Source organism: Perognathus longimembris, chromosome 14, assembly GCF_023159225.1.
Source record: "Perognathus longimembris pacificus isolate PPM17 chromosome 14, ASM2315922v1, whole genome shotgun sequence".
NCBI classification, from domain to species: Eukaryota; Metazoa; Chordata; class Mammalia; order Rodentia; family Heteromyidae; genus Perognathus; species Perognathus longimembris.
This window is the reverse complement of record NC_063174.1, coordinates 43,683,667-43,703,747: the sequence shown is the minus strand read 5'-3', so window position 1 is coordinate 43,703,747 and position 20,081 is coordinate 43,683,667. Positions and strand designations below refer to the sequence as shown.

The 20,081-nt window shown below is 53.3% G+C and overlaps 1 protein-coding gene across 1 annotated transcript; it reads left to right on the top strand.

The window, feature by feature from the left end:
* Positions 1 to 1,546: 1,546 nt before the first annotated feature.
* On the top strand, positions 1,547 to 16,194 carry Ism2 (isthmin 2). Its single transcript, XM_048362011.1, has 6 exons — positions 1,547 to 1,635; positions 7,837 to 8,104; positions 10,582 to 10,915; positions 13,279 to 13,419; positions 13,673 to 13,756; positions 15,381 to 16,194. The coding sequence occupies exons 1-6, from the start codon at positions 1,547 to 1,549 to the stop codon at positions 15,896 to 15,898; spliced, it is 1,434 nt and encodes a 477-aa protein (XP_048217968.1). The 3' UTR covers positions 15,899 to 16,194.
* Positions 16,195 to 20,081: the final 3,887 nt, after the last annotated feature.

Below are 20,081 nucleotides of genomic sequence, written 5' to 3'. Positions count from 1 at the left end.
TATAGCAGGTGCTGGCATTTCAGCTGCCATCTGCGTGCTTACCGTGGATCAACACCTTCTTGGCCAGAACCACCATAGGGAACTGCCAGTATTCAACTCTCAGGATCGGCCCCGGGACCCAGTGCCGTGGAGACGTGGTGACGGGCGAAGACGCCACACCTCACCGCACCGGGCTCCCTCCGGGCCCGCCGGCCATCCCGGCCTGCCAGGCCCCACCCCACGGGCCCGCTCGGCCTGGCACTGCCCCTCGCTCCCGCTCCGTGCCAGGTTTTGCCAGAGGAAGGCCGGCTGTCGCGCGGATCCTCAGGACGGAGGGCCGGGCGCTCCGCGTGGCCGGACAGGTGTCCTGGCGCCCCGGGCACTCCCATCCCCCCGACTCCATCCGGACGGCGGAGCCTCGGCTCCCGGTGTGAGGTGCTGGGCGGACTCCGGAACGGCGCCGTGGGAGCCTCGCGGGACGGGACGCGCTCCCGCTCCTCCGAGCCGACCCACCTAGCGGTCCCCGCGGTGCTCGCCCGAGGGCCCGGCGTCCCCGCGAGGCCCCGCCGGTCGTCGCGGAGTGCGGGTGGGGGCGGATCCCCTCCCCTCTCCTGCCCTCTCCGCGGGAGTCACCGCACCGCGCAGGGGTGCGGGCGGTCGCTTCCCCCGGCAGGAATTCGCTCGGGCCGCGACGGCGACAGCGGCTGGGACGGCGGGGCGGGGAGGCGGCCAGATCAAAGGAGGCGGCCCGCCGGGCCGGTAGGCGTCTGCGAGCGCCGAGGGGCCCCGTCCGGGAAGGCGGGGGACACCGCCGCGCGCTGACCCCCAGTGCCGAGCTGGCGCCCGACCCCGCGGGCGGGCGATCCGCGAGCCCCCGCCGCGCGCCCCCGTGACTGACTCCTGCGGGCCCTTCGCCAGGATTCCCCCCGCGCGTACCCGTGTCCCCCGAGCGCCCCTCGCCAGATCCCTGCGTGCCCCCGGAATCCCCGCGCGCGCGCACCCATGCCCCCCGGGCGCCCCTCGCCAGGTTCCCGTGCGCCCCCAGAGCCCGCGTCCCCCCGCCCCGCGGGCCCCTCGCCAGGTTCCCCGCGCGCGCGCGCCCATACCCCCTGGGCGCCCCTCGTCAGGTCCCCGTGCGCCCCCAGAGCCCGCGCCCCCCCCCCCCACAGGCTCCTCCCAGGTCCCTGCGCGCCTTTAGCCAGGTTCCCCGCGCGCGCGCGCCCATACCCCCCGGGCGCCCCTCGCCAGGTCCCCGTGCGCCCCCAGAGCCCGCGCCCCCCCCCCCGCAGGCTCCTCCCAGGTCCCTGCGCGCCCCCGAAGCCCCCGCGCGCCCTTCGCCAGGTTCCCCCCGCGCGCGCGCCCGGGACACTCCTCCCCGGGCGCCCCTCGCCAGGTCCCCGCGCGCCCCCAGAATCCGCGCGCCCCTCACCAGGTCCCCGCTTCCCCCCTGCCCCCCGCCCGCCAGATCCTTGCGCGCTCCCGCCCCTGGAGGCGGCGAGGCGGGGCGCGAACAGGCTCCCGAGAGAGCAAGGCGGAGGCTCCCAGAGCAGCTTCGGCCAGGACCGCGATGCGTCGGCTTCTGCTTGGCGCGATGGTCGTGGCGGCGCTGCTGGACGCGGGCCGGGGACTCCCCGTGAGGAAGCCGCGGGGGCCGGAGCCCCAGCCCAGGAGCCACGCGAGCCTGGAGGAGGTGAGCGCCGAGGGTTGCGGGGACGTGGCCAGATCTCTCTCGAGGGTGAGGGACTGGGCCGGCCAGAGGGACCCCAACCAACCAGCGCCCCTTAGGCGCCCGGCGACAGCCAAGGACGCCGAGACTCCACCAGGGGTCCCCAATTCCCCGTCCCCAATTCCCGCGCGTGCTCGCGAACTCGTGGCCAAGCGGCAGTGGACTAGACTGGGAGGAAAAGTTTACACTGTGCTGTGGAGCAACGTGGGCCGACAGGGTGGTCGGGCTTCCCGGCACCTTGCTCGCCCTGAGCGAGCCCCACCTGCAGCCACGCCTGGTGTCTGGGGCAGGCAGGCTGGCTGGCTTGGACTGGAGCCGCCGGGTGAGAGCTTTAGATTAGTGCCGTGGCTGCGTGGGACTGCTGCACCTCCAAAGGATCGATTGGTCCCCTGGAGCAGCCCCTTAACTCCTGTCAGTGAATGAAGGATGTGAGCTCTTGGCAGGATGAATTGAGGAAAGCTGAGAGAGTAAGCATGCTCTGTCAAATCGGCTTTCCAGTCACTGAAGCTCAGCCATTGAGGCCTTCAGGGAGGCAAAGGCAGTAGCGGGCCTGAGGGCCTGGTGGTCTGGGCCCCTAGGTCCTATTTGTGCCCAGAGATGTTCCTGGGAAGCCAGAATTCTGCCCATTTGTGAGATGAAGACACAGGGACGTCACCAGGAGATGAGTGCTAGACTGTTAGTGCTGGGCTGCCAGGGTCCCCCAGAGGCCAGGAAAGAAGGGGACCAGTTGCATTGTAGATAACGTTTCTGCCTCCCTAAGAAGCGTCTTAGACTTTTGCCCCATTGTCCTCACCCCAGGTCTCCTATGATGATTTAAAATCACAGATTCTCTGTTCTCTGCCCCTTCGATATCAGACAATTGCCACACCATTTGACACAGGCGTCACCCTCTTTCCAGATAGGAAAAAAAAGTCAAGGCCCAGAGAAGATAAATGGAAATGGAGACCCAGAGCCAGATGTATCATTATAAGCACTAGACTGGGATTGAACAGGAATGGCTCATGTCTGTAACCCTAACAACTTGGTAGGCTGAGAGTAGGAGCTTTGAGGTTCAAGGCCAGCCTGGGCATCTGTCTGTCTATCTGTCTACAAGACCTCTTCTCAACCAATAGCTGGGCACAGTGGTGTGTACCTATTATACCAGCTATGTGGGAGCTGAGATCAGGAGGACCACAGATGCAGAGAAATGTTCCTGGGGGAGACCCCATGTTAACTTGTCAACTTATTACAACAGGAAGCCTGAAAGAGGTAGGTAATGGCTCAAGCACCTTGCTGGGCAGCAAGTAAGGCCCTATCTCAAAAACAAAAGCCTCGGGGCCGGGGGGTGCAGAGCTACCTTACTTGCCCCAGGCTGCATATCTAAAGTCCTTAAAAAATGAGCCTTAACTTCACAAATGGTGTTACACTCTTAGTAGGCCCATCACGGTGCCTCAGTTTACTCCCACAGTAAAATGGAAGTAGAGTGTGGTCGTCCTGGTAGAGTGCTGGGAAAGGGAATGCTGGACCCAGGGAAGGCATTGTCACTAGCAGGGGAAGGGGCCAGGCAGTCTGTGGGATGGACGAAGATAGACTCAGCTCTGCCCTAGGTTCCACTGGGATCAGCACCATGCCAGGCATTTTGTGTGCCTTACCACATCTCGTTATGGTCCCCTGAGGGGTGAGGAAGCCAACAGAAGGTCTAATAACTAACCCAGGTTTAGTTCATGGACAGCCAGGTCCAGACCCAGCTTTCTCTCCTTTGAGCCCCTTGGACACTTGATGGTGTCAGTCACTGAGCAAGGAAGATCTTAGAGTGTTGAGGGTCTTGGCAGTGGGGGTTTAAACTAGGCAAGAGAGAACTGGAAGGGGCAAGCTCTTCCAGGTTGTAAGGTGTGCCCCCTAGCAAGGGTCCCAGCAGGGCATGGGGTAGGAAGCTCCTTCTCCAGCAGCCGGAATCTCATGGCCATGAGGCATGAACTGAGAGAGAAAGACTAGGTCAGAGCTGGGCAGTGGTGGCTCACACTTGTAATCCTAGCTGCTCAGGAGGCTGAGATCTGAGGACCATGGTTCAATGCCAGCCTGGGCAGGAAAATATGTGAGACCCTAATCTCCAATTGAAGAAAAAAGAAAAAGGCTTGGTCAGAGGAAGGAGGGCTGAATGGAAACATAGGCCTGGGAGGGCAGGAAAGCCAAGGGCTTGAAGATCTCTCCTGCCTGGTGGATGACACGAGGAGCAGGTACTTTCCTGAAGGTTGGCTTTATTGCGATGGAGCTTTCTGTCCCAGCCAGTGTCAGAGAGGGAGCAAGATCCTGAGCCATTGTGAAGCGAAGCCTTGGCCTTGCTTGGTAGCCTCAGCCTGCTACTCACCTCTCCGGACCTTGCTTCTCTCCTCTCATTCTCACTGGGAGAGAGGATGGGGGAGGGAAGCACAGGAGAGCCGGTTGAGGGAGAGAGGGCGGGAATGGGGGCTGGATGGCTGCTCCGTGGTGAGGCCCCAACCACTCTGGGTCTCAGAAATCTCAGGCTGGGGGCTAGGAACATGGCCTAATGGTAGAGTGCTTGCCTTGCATGCATGAAGCCCTGGGTTCGATTCCTCAGCACCACATATATAGAAAAAGCCAGAAGTGGCGCTGTGGCTCAAGTGGCAGAGTGCCAGCCTTGAGCAAAAAGAAGCCAGGGACAGTGCTCAGGCCCTGAGTTCAAGCCCCAAGATTGGGAAAGAAAGAAAGAAAGAAAGAAAGAAAGAAAGAAAGAAAGAAAGAAAGAAAGAAAGAAAGAAAGAAAGAAAGAAAGAAAGAAAGAAAGAAGGAAGGAAGGAAGGAAGGAAGGAAGAAGGAAGGAAGGAAGGAAGGAAGGAAGGAAAGAAATCTCAGACTGGTTCCCTCTTCTCCTCTTCCAAGCTGGTAAGGAGGGGCTAGGGATATAGCCTAGTGGCAAGAGCGCTTGCCTCATATACATGAAGCCCTGGGTTCTATTCCCCAGCGCCACATACACAGAAAATGGTCAGAAGTGGCGCTGTGGCTCAAGTGGCAGAGTGCTAGCCTTGAGCAAAAAAAGAAGCCAGGGACAGTGCTCAGGCCCTGAGTCCAAGGCCCAGGACTGGCAAAAAAAAAAAAAAAAAGCTGGTAAGGAGATCAAAAGGGAAAATGGATGTCAAGTCTAGTGGGGTTATCTTATTGTAGTGTTTTTTCAGTCAGCACCAAGGAGTGGCAGGCTAACAAGCTGACACCTGTAATCCTAGCTACTCAAGAGGCTGAGATCTGATGATCAAGGTCCAAAGGTAGCCCAAGTAGGAAAATTCATGGGACACTTATCTCCCAATAACCATTAAAAAGAAAAAAAAAATGTGGAGCTATGGTTCAACTGGTAGAGTGCTAGCCTTGAGCATAAAAGCTAAGGAGCAGTGACCAGGCCTTGATTTCAAGAGCCAGTACTGGCACCAAAAATAAAATGAAATAAGAGTATCAGGCAGCAAACTAAAAGGTGCTGCCCCTCCTCGCCTACAGTTAGCAAGAAACAGGTTAACTAGACCTGCTGCTTCAAATCCCCTCTCCAGCCCTAGCTGTGTGACCCAGACAACTTACTTCACCACTTTGATCCTTGGCACTTCATCTATGAATAAGGATGATGCTACGATCTGTCCAAAGGGTAGCCAGGAGGATTCAGGTTCTGTGGGGTGCTCAGCTGGACTGGCTGTAGAGAGTAGAGCCCACTGCAGAATGAAGATGTGTATTTCAACATGGCAACCAAGTGGGGCCTTGGGCAGGCACTGGAAGAACACTCCATGAGGCTGGCCCTGCCTGCCTTGGAGGTCTTCCTGATGGTCTAGAATAGTGTGCTATTCAGGAGGGAAGTCCCACCCTACTTCCTGTCCTGGGGTCCCGGTCCTGGGCTGAATGACAGTTGCTGTGAAGGCTGGATCTTCTGCTGTCTCTGGAGGGCACTGAGCTACTGAGCACACAGCTTCTCTCTATGGGGATGGGCTTGGGCCTTGAGCTGGAGGGCAAGGGGCAGAGGTGCTGGCCTGCACAGCAGCTGGATTCCAATAGTGGAATGAATTCCTGACTCCTGGGGCCCAGGGGCAGCTGCAGGGGCTGAGCAGGTTAGCAGTTGGGCAGGGCAATGCATTAAGGTGTGTGGGGAGCAGGGTACTCCTGTGCTTCCTTCAGATACCAGGGTCAGGATAGTCTAGTCACACCTGGGGCTAGGGGTGGCATGTATGTGTGCACATAGGTGCTCCAGGGAGGAAGGGTAGCCTGGATGGCTGGATCTTGGGGCCCCTGCCTTCTATGAGTTGACAGAGCAACAGGAAAAGGAGAAGCTGGAATAGAACGTTCTGGGCATCTCCTGGAGAGCGGTTCTTCCCTATCACCATCCCCATTTTGCAGGTGAGGAAGCTCACAAGGTGATGTACCCTATGTGAGAAAGCAGTGGACTCCAGCAAGGTTTCATACCTGCAGCTTGCATGGCTTCTGCTGGCACATGGCTGTATTCCCTGCCTCTGCCCACCAGGACTTCCTAGAAACCCCTTCCTGCTGTGACAGCCACACCTGCCACAGGACTTTTAGCCTGTGTTCCCAGGTGGGAACCACCACTTTACCAGCACAGATCAACTGCCTGAGGGCTGCCTGGTTGTGACTTCTGAATGGCGAAGATCCCAGAGCAGCTGGAGCTTTGGAGGAAGTGGACAAGAGCGGCCTTCCTGTGGCCTCTGTTTCTTCTTTACTCCTCTCCTCCTCTGGGGATGCCAAGAGCTTTAACTTAGCATACCAAACAAACAAACAAATCCAGGGACCCAGAATCACAGGGCCCAGCGCTGTCCTGGGACCATGTGTTCTATGCAGGGAGATCAACAGAGAAAGAGGCAGAGACAGATGGAGCAGCCTAGTTTGGGAAGTGTGCAGACTGTCAGTACTCGGGCTACTCGGGCTTGCTTGTAGTCATATAGCACAATGGTTAAGGGCCTAGACCCGGGCCGAGCGTGCCTGGGAGACTACTTGCTCTCTCTGTGCCTTAGTTGCCATTGTATAAATTGAGAATGGCAGGTAGCACTGACATGTGAGTGCTATCGGATGAGATGAATGTTTAGAATAGTGCCTGGTGCACAGTAAACACTATCCACATGTTTGATAACTAAAATTCCAACATCCCTTCCAGATAGGAATTGTCATTCTCAGTTTTCATAGAAGGAAGTCATCAAGTTGAGGGTCCAGCTGACACTGGCCCTCAGGCTTATCTGACTCTGATTCTCTAAAAGCATCTCCCCCCCCCCCCCGCCTTGGTCGGTCATGGGGCTTGAACTTTGATCCTGGGTACTGTTCCTGAGCTTTTCTGATCAAGGCTATCATTCTACCACTTTGAACCACAGCTCCGCTTCTGGCTTTCCAGTGGTTATTTGAAGGTTCGCATCTCATAGACTTTCCGGCATTTCCTGGGTTGGCTTTGAACCACAGTCCTCAGATCTCAGCCCCCTGAGTAGCTAGGATTACAGGCATAAACCACCAGCACCCAGCAGCTTTAAAAAAAACAAAAAACACTTTACCACCCTGTCTCAGGGCTATGACTGGAAGGGTCAAGGCCAAGGCCTTCATGGGGCAGAGCGATGAACTGGCCAATAGCCAGCCAAACAAACAGCCTGGTAAAGGAAGAGAACCAGGCTCTAGGTGGGCAGGAAGAGGAAGGTAACTAAGATTGGAAATGCTAAGGAACCAGCCCCCAAAAGGACAAGTGGCTGAGGAGCAGGCTGAGGTGAGGGGAAGGGCCAGCCCCACAGCCCGTCTTCTGTAAGATCAGCAGCATCCCTGGAAATCTTCCCACTCTGACTTGCGAGGACCCGGATGTAGAGGTAGGTGGGGGCAAAGGTTTTGAGGCAGATCATCTGCAGACAGCATGTTGGAACTACTTTCCTTTCATCATCTGTGAGAAGTTTGGACTTTGCTTCACCTTGGAATCAATTGTCAAAGCTCTTTGTGGACTGGGTTCACTATCCACCCATACATCCTCAGAGGCCATGAAGGCAGTGCTTAGGTTCTCATCCCTACATAACACGCAAGGTGGGCTTGAGTCACAGGGTGAGCAGATGGCACCGTCAGAGCTCTCGACTCCCGTGACCTGACTCTTCTGATCCACATGGGGTGGACCCTGATTTCAGTTACCCACATTCCCTCTCTCCCCAGGCCTCAGCTACCCTCAGTCCTGACTCTTCTGGAAAAGAGGAGGAGACCCCAGATCTCCCCAGAAACCACGTCCAGGCAGGGCCATGCCAGCACAGGTGCCAGACCCTCCCTGATCCAGTGGCCCTGACCCCGGGCATGGCCACCCCTCCTGGGGCCCTGAAAGCTACCCCTTTGCTGCTGGAGTTGCAGAAACTGCCAGGATTGGCCAACACAGACTTGAGTGCCCCGAACCCCAACATCCAGGTGAGACTACAGAGGTACTTTGTCTCAGTGAACGCTGGAGAGGAGCTGGGCTGGTAGCTCAGTCCCTTACTTTTTCCTTGGAAGGTCCTTGTGAAGATGAAGGATTCTTCACTGTGCTCTCCCAGGGAATGTGGGACACGTACCTGCCCCTCATTTTCTAGATGCCAACCTTGGACAGGTGTGGTCTCCAAGCCTTGACCCCTGAGCCACAGCAAGGGACAAACAACACTATTGTTATGAGCACTGAATGAAGGACAAATGCTTCATCAACTGCAGGGTGACCCGGATGTGGGGGAGGGGGCCTTCTGGAAAAACTACAGGTCTGTACCCATTCGACCCAGTCCTTCCTGTAGGCCTAGAGGAGTGGTTCAATTTAGGATGAGGTAGGCGGGGGCCTGGAGGCACCCCATCTGATCTTTCCAGGAGAAAAATGGAGATGGGCCCAGTAGACGTCCACCCCGGGAGCCCACTGCCAATCCATATTTGTTGAGGATAATTCCGCTTGTTTGTGTAGCACCTACAGTTTGCAAAACACCCTCACCAAAAGAGGGAGGAAAGAGTATAGAATATTCTAAAGTTGCTTTATCATATATTATATATGTAATAATAAATATATAATAAAAGATAACATTCTAAAATTGCTTTATCATTCATACATATATATACATATGCATACATGTACACACACACACACATACACACACACACATACACACACATAAGATAGCCTATACCAGGGCTTGAACTCCCTTGCTCACCTTTTTTCTTTCTTTTTTTTTTTTTTTTGGCCAGTCCTGAGGGCTTGAACTCATGGCCTGAGCACTGTCCCTGGCTTCTTTTTGCTCAAGGCTAGCACTCTGCCACTTGAGCCACAGCGCCACTTCTGGCCATTTTTTTTGTATATGTGGTACTGGAGAATCGAACCTAGGGCTTCATGTATTTGAGGCAAGCACTCTTGCCACTAGGCCAAATCCCCAGCCCCCCTTCTGGCCTTTTCTGTTTATGTGGTGCTGAGGAATCGAACCCAGGGCTTCATACATGCACTCTACCACTATGCCATGTTCCCAGCCTCCTTTTTTATTGTCAAAGTGATGTACAGAGGGGTTACAATTTCATATGTAAGGCAGTGAGTACATTTCTTATCAAACTTGTTACCTCCGCCCTCATTTTTCCCTTGCTCAGCTTTTATGTTCATGTTGGGGCTCTAGCTCCAGTCCCAGCATTTTGTTAGTTAGTTGCATGTGGAGTCTCATGGACTTTCTGCCCAGTCTGACTCTGAACTTCAGTTCTCCAGGTCTAAAGCTCTTGAGTAGCTAGGGTTACAGGTGTGAGCTACCTGTGCTTGGCTGATGACTTTTTTCCTTTATTAGGTTAGTGTGGGGCGAGAGCTCCTCTGGAGGCCACATGGGGATGTGACATGGCAGGCTCAGTGCTGTTCCTGGTCCCTGAGGCTAGGCGGCCTACATGTGGCAAAGCTGGAATTCAAACCAGTTTCTTGTAAATTATTAGGTCTTAGCCACATACTAACTTTCTATGGCTGTCCTCACCACAGTCCATATGTGGGTCTGGGAATTAGATTAATCCTTTGGTTGTTTTTTTTTTTTTTGCCAGTCCTAGGCCATGAACTCAGGGTCTGAGCACTGTCCCTGGCTTCTTTTTGCTCAAGGCTAGCACTCTACCACTTGAGCCACAGCGCCACTTCTGGCCATTTTCTATATATGTGGTGCTGAGGAATTGAACCCAGAGTTTCATGTATACGAGGCGAGCACTCTACCACTAGGCCATATTCCCAGCCCCTAGATTAATCCTTTGTGTGTGGACATGTGTAGACTCATGTGTGTTATGCACTAGTCCTGGGGCTTGAACTCAGGGCCTGGGTGTTGTCCCTGAGTTTTCTTGCTCAAGGCTTGCACCCTACCATTTAAGCCACACCTCCACTTCCTACTTTTGGGAAGTTTATTGGAGATAAGAGTCTCACAGACTTTCCTGCTTGGGCTGGCTTCAAACTGCTATCCTCAGATCTCAGCCTCCCGAGTTGCTAGGATTACTGGCAAGAGCCACCAGCAGATGGCTCTTCTTAAATCTTTTTTTTTTTTTTTTTTGGCCAGTCCTGGGCCTTGGACTCAGGGCCTGAGCACCATCCCTGGCTTCTTTTTGCTCAAGGCTAGCACTCTGCCACCTGAGCCATAGCGCCCCTTCTGGCCGTTTTCCATATATGTGGTGCTGGGGAATCGAACCGAGAGCTTCATGTGTAGGAGGCAAGCACTCTTGCCACTAGGCCATATTCCCAGCCCCGGCTCTTCTTAATTCTTAATGCAGGACAGATCCTCAAAGTGTGTCCCAGGTGCCCTGAGATGCCTAGGCCAATGAGAGAAAATAGAGAGAGGGGAGGCAAGGATGGTCTTTGGGCTTCTGGTCCCATCCTTGGTCCTATCCTTGGGTCTTGCTCTGAGCTCTCCCTGGCATTCTCCCTGCAGGTAACAATTGAGGTTGTGGAGGATGCCCAGGCTGAGGTGGAGATGGACCTGCTGGCTGAGTCTAGCAATCGCTGGCCCCAGGGTACCCCTAGCTGGCTCCCCTTCTGGCCCCTTTTCTGGGGCTACCAGGAAGGTGAGGAAGGGGGTCCTAGCCACGCCCCAGGGGAAGAGGAGGAGTCAGAGGAAGAGGAAGAAGAGGAGGATTACCCTGTAGAGTATGGTGAGAGTGAAGATGAGGATGACAACGATGAAGAGGAGGAGGCCTGGTCCAGTGGAGCCACAGACAGCTGGCTTGGTCCTGGAGGCTGGGACTTCAATGAGCCCAACAGCTATGGTGAGTGCCCCTGGGCTGGCATCACAGGCTGCGCCCTCTACGTCCTAAGTGGAAATGGGGGGTGAGGGGTGGGAAGGGAGGTGAAAGGTTCCCAGACAGAAAGAGCTGGGGAGGCTAGGGACTCACCGTCATCAGCTTAAAAGTGACAATACCAGGCTCTTGCCAAGGTATTTTTTTTCCAACAAGCTTTGACACCACCACCGCCACCCCCAGCAACCCTCAGATCCTCTAAGCCAAAGATACAGATAAACATTATGCAATCCTATCTATAACACTCCAACGTACTCACATTCCATGTCATTCACACTATGTGGGTTTGAAGCCTGAAGCTGAAGGACTTTAAGAAAGTTAGTTAAGGGGCTGGGAACATGGCCTAGTGGCAAGAGTGCTTGCCTCGTATACATGAAGCCCTGGGTTCGATTCCCCAGCACCACATATATAGAAAAAGGCCAGAATTGGCACTGTGGCTCAAGTTGACAGAGTGCTAGCCTTGAGCAAAAGGAAGCCAGGGACAGTGCTTAGGCCCCTATTTCAAGCCCCAGGACTGGCAAAACAAACAAACAAACAAACAAAAAAACAAAAACAAACAAAAGAAAGTTAGTTAACTAGTCTGTGTCTCAGGTCCTTCTTCTATGAACAGAGACTGGAACAGCCTTTACCAGGGCTGTATTAAATGATTTGATCCACATGAAATGCCAGCATGTGGTAACCAACGTGTGACTATTTTATTTTATTATTTTATTTTGAACTTAGGGCCAGGACACTCTGCCTTAGATTTTTCTCTCCAGGCAGGAAAGGGCTCTACCACTTGAGCTACAGCTCTACTTCTGGCTCTTTGCTGGTTAATTGGAGCTAAGAGTTTCATGGACTTTCATGCTTGGGCTAGCTTCAAACCTTGATCCTCAGATCTCATTCTTCTACGTAGACAGGATTACAGGGCTGAGCCTCTAGCACCCAATTCATTATTATTATTTTATTTTTTGTCGGTTATGGGGCTTGAACTCAGGGCCTGGATGCTGTCCCTGAGCCTCTTTGTGTTCAAGGGTATCGCTCTACTAGTTGAGTCATAGTGCCACTTCCCAGTTTTTGAGTGCTTAATTGGAGATAAGAGTCTCCTTTCTTCCCTTTCCCTGGGGATCTTTCTTCCCCAGCTGGCTTTGAACTGTGATCCTCAGATCTCAGCCTCCTGAGTAGCTAGGATTATAGGCATGCGCCACTTCATTATAGAATGAGCCACATTCTATAATGAGCTCATTATAGAATGATTGCCTGGCTCGTTATTATTTTTATTAGAAAAAAGATAACAGAGCACAAACAACTCAATTATTTTTGCATATTGTTGTTCTGGCTTCCTCTGGGTGCAGACATGGTTTATATACCATTGTAGCTATTTTCCCAGGAGCCCTGAGGTCTTATCATTGGGCTAATGTGTCTGTGACCGAGACTAAATCATCACAAGCTCTTCCAGATTTTCCAAAGTAATATCACAACTTTTAGCTTTTCTCTCATCCACTGTCTTCCAACTCTTGCTGCCTGCTCACCCTCTGTGGCCTACCAGGAAGCAGGATGCCAGGCTCCAGCACTGAGCCCCAAGGCCCTGGGCCCTGTTCAGCCTGAGGACAGCAGGCTTAGACACAGTATGTTTGAGCTTTCCCAGATCAGGAGTGATGCCCTAACATGGACAGCTCACTCTTTAATAAGCCCAGTACCAGGGAAGTATTGTCAGCCTTGGTTTTAGATTGACATAAAAACTCTAGCTAGGAGCTGTGCACCTATGGCTCATGCTTGTAATCCTAGCTACTCAGGAGGTTGAGATTTGAGGAAAAAACCAACCTAAGAAGGCAAGTCTGTGAGACTCTAATCTCCAATTAACTACCAAAAAAACCCAGAAGTAGAGCTGTGACTCAAGTGATAGAGCACTAGCCTTGAGCAAAAAAAGCTCAAAGACAGTGCCCAGGCCCTGAGTTCAAGCCCCAGCACCAGCACAAAACAAAACCAAACATCTAGGTAGGATATAATAGGACTTGCCCAGGGTCACACTGATAATGGTCAGGGGCTCCCAGCTCTAGAAAGCTTTTCTTATTCATTGCTATGCTGGCATTAAGTGAATGGTTGGGGTTTGTATGGTCTCCAAAAAGCCCTTTGATGCATTTGACCATCTAATACATCTGCACAGGCTGTTCTCTATACAAGGTACCCAGTCAAGGGAGCAGTTCCGGTTGAAAGGCAGCCTATGCTTTCATGTACTGGGCTAGGAGTCCGGACAAGGCTGCATCCAGCTCAGAAAGGGGTGCTTTTGCTAACTTGGATCAGTGTGCCTTATAGGCTGAGTGCACTCACCCCGGCTCCCTGCCTTGGCGCAGACTATGAGCCCCAGGAGGAGTGGAGCCCCTGGTCTCCTTGCAGTGGGAGCTGCAGCGGCGGCAGCCAGCGGCGGACTCGGTCCTGCGGCTATGCCTGCACTACCACTGAGTCCCGTGTCTGCGACCTGCCTCCCTGTCCTGGTGAGACACGCCCCTGCCCCTGCACAGGCATGGCAAATGGAGCTTAGTCTCCGGGCTTGGACCTTTGGGGAGTGGGAGGGTGGGACCCTCGTGGGAGTGATGGGCTGGGGGAGACGAGATGCAGGAAGCTCACAAATGTGATGGTCCTGTCCCAGGCCCCTCCCAGCTGTTGTGGGCACCCGGAGCCTGGTGAGGGCTGGGCTTCCCCATCAGGAGTGTGGTGCCACCAGCCTGGCCTCCTCTCTTCCCAAAGGCACCAAGGATGAGGACACCTTGGACTTCCCCGGTGAGGGGTGGCTGCCCCTGGCCCACAATGCTACGGATATGTTTGACCCAGGTAAGTGGGGGATGGAAGCCCAGCCATGCAGAAGAGCTCCTCTCTCAGGAGAATTGTATGTAACTGCATTGTGGAATCCTGGCCTCCAGCTGGGGGCCCAACATCCCCTGGAAGGGGCCTTAATTTCCAGGCCAGATCTGTTGGCCCTTCCCAGTCCTATGCTCCCTGTTAGGAAAAAGTCATGATGGGCATCACAGAGCCAGGAGATCATGGGGTGGAGGGATAGCTTCTCTGGCCACAGGATGGACACTCTTGGTAGATTCCTGCAGGGTCAGGGTACGGAACTGTAAGGCTGTGCTTGCTAGGCAAGCAGGGAGTGGACCATGCTTCTACCAGGCACTCCAAGGCTGTGTCTCCTGGTCAGGCAGCCCCATCTCACAGGTGAAGTGGTGCTTCCCACAGCGAGTGCTTTCTTAGCCCTTTTTGCCCATCACATGCACCTGGCTCTGTGCTGGGGCCAACATTCCTAGTGAACAGGTCTGCAGTCAAAGAGCTCAAGTTCCTCAGTGACACACACGACCAACATGAGCACAGTATTGCAAAGCAGGCCCTCAAAGGTTCTCCAAGCCAGGAGGTAGGGTTAGTTTGTCCTGTGTGTCCAGAATCTGGGACCACATTTTCTCTGGAAGAGAGAGGGGATGTGGAGGCAGCAGAGAAAGCCAACAGGCTGTCCTGTGGCAGACTGCCTCATTGAGGTTCCAAGGCCAGAGAAATGCAGATAAGAATCGACCAGTGTTTAAAATATGGAAACACTTCAGGCATTAGTGGCTTACGCCTGCAATCCTAGCTACTCAAGAGGCTGAGATCTGAGGATCGTGGTTCAAAGCCAGGCTAGGCAGGAAAGCCCACAAGACTCTGATTTTTAACTACCAAAAGGCTGAAAATGGAGCTGTGGCTCAAAGTGGTAGAGTGTTAGCCTTGAGCACAAAAGCTCAGGAACAGCACCCAGGCCCTGAGTTCAATCCCCAAGACCAGCACCCAACAAAAGGAAACAAGTCCTTGGTTAAAAACCGCTACCCCTACCCGACTTACAAAACTGTAACCCTTCTGTACATCACCTTTATAATAACATTAAAAAGATTTAAAGAAAAAAATAATAAAATTATATTTAAAGAATACAAAAACAAAACACTTCCTCCAGCTGGGAGCTGCCTATCATCCTAGCTTCCGGGGGCTGAGATCTGACGATCCCAGTTTGAAGTCAGACAGGGTAGAAAAGATCAAAATAAGCAGGAAGTGGAAGCGTGGCTCTCGAGTGGGTAGAGCGCCCGCCTTGCATGAGAAAAACCAACAAAACAAAGCAAACGCAAAAGACCCAGTGCCTCTGTCTCCACCTCCCTGACCCCAGCCCCTTCCCACGATGGATCACAGAATCTTGTCCCCATCCCCCAGTTCATTTTGAGCAACCCCTTCTTTCTGGTGCTTAGATGATGTGGCAGCCCTTGTGTGCCCCCCACATCTGGTCTGGATTCTTCTGCTCCTGCTCTGAGTCATCCTCCTTCCCAGTCCTCCCCCCCCCCAACAGCCATGCCTTTGCCCACCATTGCCCTCCCCCCTCCCTCCACAGGTCAGCCTTGTACCCTGACCTGACCTCCTGGCTTTTTTTTTTTTTTTTTTTCTGCAGAGGTGGACAGCTGTGAGAAATGGCTGAACTGCAAGAGCGATTTCCTGTCCAAGTACTTGAGCCAGATGCTTCGGGACCTGCCCAGCTGCCCCTGTGTGTACCCGCAGGAGGCTGTGTACAGGGCGGTGAGCCTGCGGGATGAGCCGCAGGGCCGCAGCTTCCAGTGGCGGGATGCCAGCGGGCCCCGTGAGCGCCTGGACATCTACCAGCCCACGGCGCGCTCCTGCCTGCGCTCCGAGCTGAGCCGGGACAGCAGCACGCTGGCCGCCCAGCACTGCTGCTATGACGAGCGCGGCCGGCTGCTGACTCGCGGCAAGGGCGCAGGTGCCCCCGACCTCATCAGCACCGACTTCTCACCCGAACTGCACTTCAAGGTGGACACGCTGCCCTGGATCCTGTGTAAGGGGGACTGGAGCCGATACCACACTGTGCGGCCCCCCAACAATGGCCAAGCCTGTGCTGACAACCCCCCGGAAGACGAATATCTCATCCAGCTGCAGGAGGCCAAAGAGTACTGATGTGGACGCCCCGCCTCTGCGGCCCCTCATCCTGCTTCTGCCTCTGCCCACACTGGGCGAGTGCACGGGCCCACCAGACGCTGCCTCTGGGTGATGTCAGGGTCCCAGCTGTGCTCAGGGAGCTTGGGGAGAAGGTTGGGGAAGACAGGGCTCAGGGTGCAAATGTGTGCACACTTACCTCCAGAGAAGAAGGTGTCCCGGTGTGGCAGGCTCCTTCTCTCCCTCCTCTATAGCTGGGCTCTTCTGCCCTGCTTCTGCACAGAGGTGAGCCAGAACATTCCAGACACATCTTGATTCCCAAGACCTGCCAGAAATCTCCCGGACCCCCCAGTCAGCTGAGGATGGGGGCATAGAAGCCAACAAGAAAGGGCCCACAGCTGCCCTTTGCCAGGTTAGCATGAGCCCTGGTAACTCCCCCTCCCCTCCCCGTCTCTCTTGGATATCTGCTGCTGTGAGTCACTGAACAAGGTGGGCTACCCTCAGCTCCTTCCACATTTCGGGGGGTGGGGGGGCGCAAGGTGTCAGAGGGGGCGGGGCATCAGAGGGCTTAGGGCACCAGTAGTGTGGCCAACTCTAGGTAGGGAATGAGTCCCCAGTTCAAGGGCTAGTTCTGGTCCTTTCCCCTTCCCTTTGCACCCGGCATTCTGCCCAGATGGTAGGAATGTGTGAAGAGAGGAGCTGCCCTGGTCTTACATCACACCGGCCAGAACCTGGAGTGGGTTTAGAAGGCAGCCGTGACCCGCAGGGATGGTGAAGCAGCAGTCTGGCTGTGGGAGGAAGGTCTGCTTTGGAGCATTCTGGCGGTTTCTGGGGGCATCAGTGCTCTCTCCAGTGGACCCTGAAAAGCTCCATGTACATCACTCACTGAACGCACGGAGCAGGGAGCTGAGAGGAGACGGCAGTACCCGTTCCTCTCTCTGGCCTTAAGTCCCCCAAACCACACTTGCTTTCCTAAAATGAGACTGAGATGTTGAAGTCTCAACTGTGTAGTTCACAAAGAAGCCCCAAAAAGCTCTTCTGGGATCCTCAGCAATAAAGCACTTTATTTTCAAATTCTGTCTGATGAGAGTTTGGGGCTTGGGCAGAACAAAGGATTATAGGGAGTCCTGATTGTGGTTGTAAATAGCCAACCTCTGGCTGTCTCCTTGTCGTTGGCTGAATTAGCTATGTGGAAGAGCTGAAATGCAGGGTTCAGTATCATAAAGGGTTGCCTGTGAGCCTGATCAGCAGTTGGCTGGACTTGAGGCACAGCTGCTCTTAATTTTGGTCACACAGGTGAACGTGTTTACTCTGTGGGAAAGTAGTTCCACTTCTCTAAGGAACTAGCTTGGAAGGGGATCTGACTGGTTGCTTAAAGAACTACACTTGCCTTAGCTGGTACTCTTATAGGTACCAGCCTCTTACAGAGATTGTCCAGAAGGAAGGTGTGTTGCTTAAAGAACTACACTTGCCTTAGCTGGTACTCTTTTTTTTTTTTTTTTTTTTTTGCCAGTCGTGGGGCTTGGACTCAGGGCCTGAGCACTGTCCCTGGCTTCTTTTTTTGCTCAAGGCTAGCTAGCACTCTGCTACTTGACCCACAGCGCCACTTCTGGCCGTTTTCTGTATATGTGGTGCTGGGGAATCGAACCTAGGGCTTCATGTATGGGAGGCAAGCACTCTTGCCACTAGGCCATATCCCCAGCCCCAGCTGGTACTCTTATAGGTACCAGTCTCTTACAGAGATTGTCCAGAAGGAAGGTGTGTTCAGAGCTGCCATCTGGAGATGCTCAGGGAACCACACTTCCAACTGTGCTCATACCTGAAGGCAAGTTTATTAATCAGTCTGATTGGCAATCTGAAAATATCTAGACTATTAAAGGGTCAGGGAAGGCAGAAATCTCAGGTCATCAGGTGGGAGCCAAGATTAGCCCCTTTTTCTTGTCAAAAGAGTTCAGCATTAGCACAGGTGCCAGGTATGGTTGATATACAACTGTAATCCTAGCATTAGGGAAGGTGGGAGCAGAAGGATCATGAATTCCAAGCCAACCTGGGCTACATAGTGTTATCCAATCTAAAAAAAAACAAAACCAGAAATAAATAATAAGGGTAGGTACAGCATTAAGACTAGGATCTTGCTATGTTGCCCAGGGTGGCCTGGAACTCTGGAGCCCAATTTTCTTCCCTCTCCTTCCTGAGGACTGGAGACTACAGGTATCTGCTATCATAACCAGCTTCGGTGTTTTGTTTTGTCGGTTGTGGAGCTTGAACTCAGGGCCTGGGCACTGTCCCTGAGCTCTTTTGCTCAAAGCTAGTGCTCTACCACCTTGAGCCATAACTCCATTTCTGGTTTTCTAGTGGTTAATTGGCTTTGAACTGCCACTCTCAAGAGCTCAGCTTCCTGAGTAGCTAGGATTACAGACGTGAGCCGCTAGCACCTGGCTTAGTAAACATTAATCCTTCCCACATCTTCCTTTCTTAGTTTTTGAGACAGGGTCTCTCTATGTAGCCCACCTCAAAAACTAGTTAAAGCAGCTTCAGTTTACCTGTGTTGGCAATCACAGGCATGACCAAGAAAGGAGCCATCCCAGAGTCTCTCTTCATGAGAACTATGAATTCTTCTAATAGAATTGACTTTGGCACTTACATTAAATTAATCAATTCCTAGTGGTTGTCTTACTCAACCTGAATTTAGACAGCACTGTTTTTGTTGTTGTTGTTGTTGGTTGTCGGTCTTGAACTCTGGGCCTGGGCGTTGTCCCCTGAGCTCTTCAGCTCAAGGCTAGCGCTCTACCATTTGAGCCATAGCACCACTTCTGATTTTCTGGTGGTTAATTGGAGATAAGAGTCTCAGGGACTTTTCTGCCCGGGCTGGCTTTGGACTGCAGTCTTCAGATCTCAGTCTTCTGAGTAGCTAGGGTTACAGGCATGAGCCACTGGCATGCCTGGCATGACAGCCCTATTTTAAAATGTGTTATCCAAGTGACAACACTGCTACAATGTCAGGCACCAGGTGAGAGAAAGTAAACAGGGTTGGACAGAAGCATTGAAGGGGTAGGGAATAGGTAAGTAATGGTAGTGTTTATTCAAGCCCTGAAAAGAACTACCCTGTGCAGGTGGCTGCAGGCTTAAGGAACACCTGTGAACCAGGAAAAGGGAGGACTTAGGAGTGACTGGCATCAAAGCCAGGAAGCAGCACATGAAATGTGAGTGGGTCTCTCTCCAGTCTCATCCACTGTCAGACACTGCCCGAGTGTGACCAGCTGTGCACTCAGTATTAATCCCACTGCCATGTTTCCATTCTACCTGCTGCCCCAGTGGCCAAGGTGGCTTTGCTCAACCCTTTTGCTGCTGATTTGTCTGGCATAGAGTCCTAGGTGAGTCAAGATGGGACAGATGGAATTCTTATGAGGGGTTTTTTTGGGGGGGGGCCAGTCCTGGGCCTTGGACTCAGGGCCTAAGCACTGTCCCTGGCTTCTTCCCGCTCAAGGCTAGCACTCTGCCACTTGAGCCACAGCGCCGCTTCTGGCCGTTTTCTGTATATGTGGTGCTGGGGAATCGAACCTAGGGCCTCGTGTATCCGAGGCAGGCACTCTTGCCACTAGGCTATATCCCCAGCCCTCTTATGAGGGTTTTTAAACCACCAGCAATACAGTGCCTGCTGACCTGTCTCCTGTAAGGCAGGACGTTTCAAGTCTGTCACAAGAGTCCCCAATGCGCTTCTTTGCTTCCCTCACTGTTAAATAGTAAGACGCTTTATTAGTTTATGGGCTACACATCTAGGGTTAGAACACATTCTGTAGTCAAGTTTTCCTCGTAGTTCCTAGGCAAGGAGAACCACTGGCTTAGATTTTAGTTTAGACTAAACTGGTTCTCCAAAGTATCAATTCTGGCTTGAAGAGCACTTGGGGCCATGAGTTCAGAAGTCAGCAAGCACCCACTGCTAAATGCTACCAGGTCAGTGCTTCTACATACACTGTCTGGAATGGTCCCTGATACCTTCTGGACTCATTTCACAGATAAGGAAATTGGCCTGATTATAGGAAGTGAAGCATTTTGAGTCAAGGACTCTTGCCACTAGGCCATGTTCCCAGCCCAGGTGAAGCATTTTGAATTCAAACCATGTCTTTGTCTTTGGTGGTACTCTGGCCTCAAAGTTGCTAGGCAAGTGCTCTGCTAGACTCTACACTCACTGCCTCCCCCCTAG